The sequence below is a fragment of the Sprattus sprattus genome (assembly GCF_963457725.1).
Source record: "Sprattus sprattus genome assembly, chromosome: 9".
Classification (NCBI taxonomy): domain Eukaryota; kingdom Metazoa; phylum Chordata; class Actinopteri; order Clupeiformes; family Clupeidae; genus Sprattus; species Sprattus sprattus.
In genome coordinates, this window is record NC_137928.1 from 16445909 (window position 1) to 16453408 (window position 7500).

At 45.6% G+C, this 7500-nt stretch overlaps 1 protein-coding gene across 2 annotated transcripts in view; it reads left to right on the top strand.

Annotated features, from left to right (window-relative positions):
* The window catches only part of nova2 (NOVA alternative splicing regulator 2), a gene marked incomplete at its 3' end in the record, with an annotated part of 60078 nt that overhangs the window by 37830 nt on the left and 14748 nt on the right, over positions 1 to 7500 (top strand). For both annotated transcript variants that reach the window (XM_080845337.1, XM_080845338.1), the window contains exon 3: positions 2647 to 2813. In XM_080845337.1, coding sequence (XP_080701463.1) covers positions 2647 to 2813 — 167 coding nt within the window. The remainder of the gene's footprint in view (positions 1 to 2646; positions 2814 to 7500) is intronic.

Here is a 7500-nt window from a genome sequence, read left to right on the forward strand (position 1 = left end):
GTTAGATTATACGTGTGTTCGAAGCAGCTGGTCCTTATTTGAAAGACCATTTCCATGATGAGGGAGGTTATTTGGAGTTAGTTTTAAAGGTTCTTCAAATGAAGAAAACTAACCAACACGGAATTCCGATCAGATTGTTGCATATTGTTGTTTTTCGCTTGTTTCTCTACGGTTGATTTGTGCTGCTTCATGGCTGAGTTTGGTGAGGTACTGGTTGGATCTGCTTGGCTGGGTTTGGCCTGGCACTATCCTGGCACTGGTGAGGCATCGGCCTGTGTGAGCCAGGCTAAAGGAGATTGTAAGGCAGAGGAAATTAAACCAACCGAGGTAAACGTGTCAGAGGGAGATTCTGCTTTTGGGATTGGAAGGACAGCATGATCTACAATCACCTCAGTGTTTTACACACACACGCACACACAGGCACACACAGGCACACACAAGAACACACAGGCACATGCACACACACACACATGCACATACAGCTAAAAGGCACAAACAGGCACACACACACACAGACAGTAAAGACTCGGGTTGAATAGTGAAGTGGAATCCATAATGATTCTCACCCTATTGATGATGATGGTGATGATGATGATGATGAAGTTTATGATGACGGTAACAGTGATTCCTTCCCACATTAAGAGCACGCTATTGTCTGGAGGTCATCATTGTATAAAACGTTGAGAGGTTACCCAGGGTTAAACGGCTAGCTTTGGCGGGTATTATTCCATCAACTGCCCCCCCCCTATTCCTCTTCCCATCATCCTCTGTCCCTGGGCCATGGCCAAGGCAATGCTGATCTCTGCTCCAGTAATCTACCTCCTGATTGGTCTGTCCCAAATTACTCTTGGGATACCAGCTGTTGGTAGCAAAGCAAAGCTTTTTGCCTATTTATTTATTTATTTATGTAAAATATGCACCAATTGCTTCAGAGTCCTCAATTTCACTGTATTAATAGAATTGGAGAGCTTGAGGTAGTGTATATATGTGTGTGTGTGTGTGTGTGTGTGGGGGGGGGGGGGGGGGGGGGGGCGAATCAACCCAGCAGCATTCACCTCTGAAACAATGGAGTTTCAGAGGAAGCCGGAAAGCGACACTGCTGCAGTATGATAAGGAGAGATTTGAGTCCCACCCTCACGGGAGCCAAGAGTGTGTGAGTGTGCGTGCCAGCATGTGTGTGTGTATGTGTGTGTGTGTGTGTGTGTGTGTGTGTGTGTGTGTGTGTGTGTGTGGGTGTGTGGGTGGGTGTGAGTCTGAGTGACTGTGTGTCTGTGTGTGACTGCTCCCATGTGTTTTGTAGTAGGTCAGCCTAATTTAGCTGTGTCTTGTTCCCCTCTCTCTTACTCTCTCTCCCTCTCTCTCTCTCTCTCTCTCTCTCTCTCTCTCTCTCTGTTTCTCTCCCTCTCTTTCCTCCATATCTCCTACATTTTTATTTTAATAACAGTGACTGTCCACGGTGCGCGACAGAGAAGAAACCAGCCCCCCCGTCTTTAGATACATCTCCCCTAAAACCCCCTCCGCTTAACCATGGAATACATGATAATGAGGAGAGGATTAACAGCAAAGCATGCTGGGATACTGGTGGCTTTACTCTGACCCCCCTGCTGGACACATTTCCCCAGTCTGCAGTATCCCCTATCTGGACACAAAACCCTCTCCCTCTTGATTTGCTCCGAAACGCCACCTTCCCCTCCCCCACCCTCAGCCCGTGGTGTAGCCTTCAGGAGATTAGGGTGATAGGTGGTGTCATGTTTGAATTAATTGAATATGGAGTCTGTGGAACACTAATAAAAGCCCCTCCGGAGCGGACAGGCCCCCCGAAATAGAAGAGGGGTTCAAGTGTGTGTTTGTGCAGCTGTTCGAGACAGCTTACCCCCCCCCCCCCCCCCCCCCCGACTGCACAGCTATGCGGCATGACAATGAACAGATGTTGTATAGCCGGGTCGTCTCTAACTTTTCAAACTGTAATGTGGTATTCAGATCCATAAAATCAATAGATGTCATCTGCGTATGGCTTTTTGTGGTTCCCTTACAAGGTCTTGTGTTGATCGTGTTTTTCCCTTTTTTTGCAAACGTTATGGTTTTTTTTCCCCGATTCCTGTCGTAGTCAGTTTATATCAGTTGACCCATGATTCGACGAAGCTGGGCCCGATGACATCACTGCTCGGGCCTGCAAGCCATCATAACAAAAAAAAACAGACGAGAAAACATGCTGTGTCTCCGAGATACAGAGATAGAGTCTGAGTCTCAATAGAAAAACAGGGTGATAAGCGAAACTCAAATCCGCAAAGAGTGAAGCAAGCAAGCAAGGGGAAAATTATATAGATGCCTTTTGTTTTTACGAGATGGCAAACATGACTGCACAGTGAGCTGGCGTCCGGCTAAGCTGAGTGCTGTAATTTGGAGATTTATATAGAAAAGGAGCTGGGCAGCCGGCTGAGTTACTAGCGTGTAATAACGACTTTTACGAAGAAAGCTTGAAGAGTCCTCCAGAACATGTGGCACGCAAACGTGTGAACGAGCGGCTTGTCGTTTCTCTAACCTGTTGCTACCTCTGTTGCCTCTGTTATTTTCCACATTTTGTACGAACGTTGAGCTGACGTTGTTTTTTTCTCTTTTCTCTCGTTTTGTGTTTTGCTCCTCCAGGAACGACAGAGCGGGTGTGCTTGATCCAAGGCACGGTGGAGGCTCTGAATTCCGTCCACAACTTCATCGCCGAGAAGGTGCGAGAGATGCCCCAGAGCGCCCAGAAGACAGAGCCCGTCAGCATAATGCAGCCGCAGACCACTGTCAACCCAGACCGCGTCAAACAGGTGAGGTCACACTACATATCCCTCTCACCGTCCCACCCCCCCTTAACCTCAGTCGCCATTCAACCAAGCCCCCAGCCCCTTTCATTAACCTACCCAATAGCATTCCACCCAGCCCCCCCACACAAAAACACTTAAAGATGCAGCCCGTGAATCTGGTAAAAGGTTGTTCATATTTGAGCTCAACAGCCTTCAAATCACAACCCTCCCTTCCGAACTCCTGAGGTGATTGTTGATTTGCTTGAGTTGTTTTTAGGCTCAGTCCGAACCACTATGATTTCTTTCACATTGACAAGAGTGTTTTTGAGCGCACACACACTGAAAGGACTGCTAGAGGATGGTGAGGAGCAATTCGCTACATTTGACAAAAAGTGTATTGGATTAGAATCGTGAACTTCACCTTTAATGCCCTTACTCTCAGAAACCACCTCCCTGTCACCACTCAGTCTGCCACCCGAGGGGGCCGGTTGTCATTCTGGGCCTTAATGGACCGTCCCTAACACAGAGAAAAAGCAAAAGCATGTCCATCTGGACCTCTGGGTAGGGCCGTGTCTCATCGCTCCACTACAGACTGCTCTCAGCCAAGTGTGCAATTATAGTTCCTCCTTTTTCAAAATACCTCCGTCTGGAAGTCTACCAAATACCATAGTTAACCTTCTAGGAAAAATCACTCTGTTACATCAGTGTGATGATACAGTATAAATAGACCACTTTGGCATTCAGAAGCAGGTGGAGGTGATGAGATTGTCTTATCTCATTTTTCCCTGTAGACTGAGTGCATTCCCTTACACATTCTTACACACCATATACCTGTGGCTGAACTGGTAGATCAAGGAGCTAACAAGGAGCTAACAAGGAGCAAGCTGCTAACAAGTAGCAAGGTGCTAGTAAGGAGCAAGTGCTTATTCCCAGAGAGCACAGCAGTCTACACCTACTGTAGCTTTAAAAAACATAATCTGCTAAATAAATAAATGTAAATATGGTTGCCTCAGCTAATCCTTGCGCAGTATTGCATATTTCAATTACACTTTTAAGGGCTGCAAAACTGCTCCAAATGGATTCTTGAAAGAACCCCCTCATGAGTGGGTATTAAGTAGAACCATAGACCACCACGCACAGTGGTCACCACAGTAGTATCCCTGTAATGACCCCATTCCCTTACCCTCCCTCTGAAGAGCTGTGAAGAAAACGACCTCAACCTCCCAACACTCTGTGGTCAGTGTGGACATGGCATCCCACCCAAGACCTGGTGTGGCTGACTGGGTTTGAGATAGCAAGTGTTGCCTTATGTCGTTGGCCTTATCTCGTTGTGTCTCCATTAAGCCCGGTGTGGATTAAAGGCCCGTCTGTGTGCTGTTTTTATTGGAGAGGGAAGGTACCTGCTATTCTTATCCCTTATGTGATATGCAGGGATGTAAGCACTCACTGGAAATTTGGCAACGCTGAGGCAAGCAACTTGGAGAAGCTGCATGCTGGGTCTCTAAAAATTACAGACAGTGTATTTTTTTTTACTTTCTCTCACAGAAGTTTCAGAGAGAGAGAGAGAGAGAGAGAGAGAGAGAGAGAGAGGCAGAATAAGAGAAATTAAGAGAAGGAGGGAGGGATGTTTTTTTCCCTCTCTCCTCCTCTTCCTGCATATCCTATGCGCGGTCCTGGCCTCGTACTACTAGGTCCGATCCTGAAAGGGGATGATTTATTGTCTGAAGGCACGAACCTTCAGGACCCACGCCGAGGCCTCTCAAGTTGCATCATAAAAACAGCGTCACATCCTTTGGCAGCCGCCACCTCCTGTCCCTGGGCTCAGGAGGAAAGCCCTGAAAGCAGGGAGGGCGGTGGGGAGCAGAACCTCTAAAAGACTCAAGCAGAGAGGACAGGCCCCCTAGCACAGCCCAAAGAGACCTGAGCCCATAGTTCATCCAGGACAATGAGTAGATTTACTATAAAATATAAAATATTTGCAAGTAGCATGTTTTAACAATGCCTTTCATATTGTAATGATCTGCATAAGCTGTGAAATGCTGTTGATGTTCTTGTTGCTAGATGTAATCATGAAGGCAGGCATTGGCGACCCCATACTTAAGGCAGGTCTAGACTGCAGCAAAACAGGCCTGAAGCCACACCTCAAACAAGGCTAAGAAGGTGGAGTTTAATCAAAGTAACCTGAATCTTCATAAGATGTACAAATCTATGCATATTCCATGTGTTTTACGAACGCGGTTGCTGCTGTAATGATTCATGTAAGTGAGGATATGCCACTGGTGCAGGAGTGCAGGAGTGAACCAGAGGATATCCGCAGAGCCTGATACTAAAAGCAGATCTAGGCAGGTGGCAAAACAGACAGAAAAATATCCACAATGATGGTGAGACTTAAGGTAATCCACGGCTTGACAGGGGCGCTAGTCTAAATACGGGTCTAAAAGTATGGCACTGGGATGCATAGCTAGTTAGCCGTTCACATATAAGTTCTAGGAATTGGGTTAACCAATCAGCTTGTGCCCTGTATAGAGTTTCCCTACCGAACTCAAGTAGCCATCCACTTTGCCCCCTCCGGCTCAGAGCGTGCCCAAGCACTCCCCCCCCCCCCCCCCCCCATCCTTCCCGGGGTAGCAGCCACCTTTGAGCTGAGCTTCATGCTCCTCGCCTTACCCCGCCGTCTCAAACAGGGTGTTTAAGTGGCGAGGCCACCCTCTGATTCATCAAATTTTCTGGCGCCCCGTAGCCGATGCCCCTGATGTGGCCGTTAGCTGATAGTCAGGAGCAGGAGGAGCTAAAGGTGCAGTAGTGAAAGCCTCCCAGAAGCTGTTTCAGAGGGTCTGAAGCTTCATGAGTTCGGTGTCAGCAGTTATTTACACTCTAATCCTGATTAGGCCTACTGGTCTAGGGAGATTTGAGGAATGTGAACAGATGAGAAGCGTGCTGAATGTTTCATGTTAAAGTTTTTACTCACTACAGCTCACTCTTTACATTACCATTAGGTCATCAAGGTCACACCAGAATCAGTTTTCAAGAGACTTGTGTTATTATTGGAAATAAGGCAAGCACCGTCTCTGAAAATGTTGAGGTTTTTTTTCATCTTTAAACATGACTAGATCTTGTTTACAAAGTCGTCAGGCCAGTTCTTGTCTGACTCACCGAGCTGATGACTGGCAAACCAGAATGGAAACAAACAGGATGAAAAAAAAAGCGTAATTACCCATAATTCCCCAATCATGTCTCAAAAGCACCAATGCAATAAAGGACTCTGTTGAGCTACAAGGCTTTAGCACATAATTGGACACAGTGGAGAGCTGAAGCTTAGGTAGACGCAGCCTACGCCTCCCAACCGGGTTGATGTTGTTCACTCTTCGAAAGACGAGACTCTTGCTGTGAAAAATACGAAATAATACATTTTTAAAAATCAGATTACGTTAGTATGATATAAATACACTGCTATACCAGTGATTCAAAATACACAATGAAAAGATAGAGATGTCGTTATATTAGTAGATCCTATTCATTAATTTTAAACTGAACCCAGGCGTTGTCATGCACATCATCATAATAATAAAAAGAACAAAGATAATACATAGTCATTACGTTGTGTTTAGAGATGTTTTTTTCTAAAAATGAGAAGCTCAGAATGATATTGGGGTCAATCAAGGTTTAAACCTGTGTTTTCATGCCCTTTGCCCTCGCAGCATGTGGGGACGAGGAACATCCTCACTCTCCCCTCTCTGTCTCTCTCTCTCTCACACACCCACACACACACATGCAGATCCACACAAATACACATACATGTAGATGCACACAAACACACTTTCTCTCTCTCACACACACACACACACACAGACACACATACACACACGCATGCGCGCACTAAAGCACACACACACACACACACACACACACACACACACACACACACACAGATTTGATCCTGTGTTTTGATGCCCTTTGCCTCAACAGCATGTGGGGATGGGGAACATTTAGGGCACTTGGATTTTAGTGTTTGATCAACAAGCTGTCTGTCTCTCTCTTGTGCTGCTTTGGCCATAACATGCAAGCTGTCTCGCTCTCTTACGTTTACAAACAGCACCCTTAACGTCATATTATTATCATTATAAATATTATATAATATTATTATATTTTTTTATTATAATGTGTGTGTTGCTCGTAATCAGCCCATCATGTCATCAAATGTCACAAAGCCAGTATGGTCAGTTATGTTTTCCCTTTCAACCAATACAACAGTATGTTATAGGTATATATTTAATTTGTTTGTGTGCCCTAGTGTACCTTGATGACCATGACCTTGCGGTTGTTAGCACCATGCTAGTTGGCTAGCTGAGCTGCAGGAACACTCTACTCCTTCCCCGCTAGGCTAACTAGCTCAGAATGTCGTCCCTGTTACACATTCTTTAGTGTAACATTCTGTAGTGTTACATTCTGTAGTGTTTTCTCTGTTATTTAATGCACCACTTGATTGCCACTGCAAACCAGATGTGATACATCTTGTGAGTGTATGACAACGTCACCAGTCTGCTTGCCTTGAAGGTTTCAGACCGTGGGTTCTGTAAGGCTCCTAGAGACAGCTTTCACTATTTAAAGAGCCACAATCATAAATAGAATAGAATTGAATTGAATCAAATTGAAATTGAGTGTTAACTGTGTGATCCAGTAGCACAATCCTGCTACGAGTTTCCTCACATTT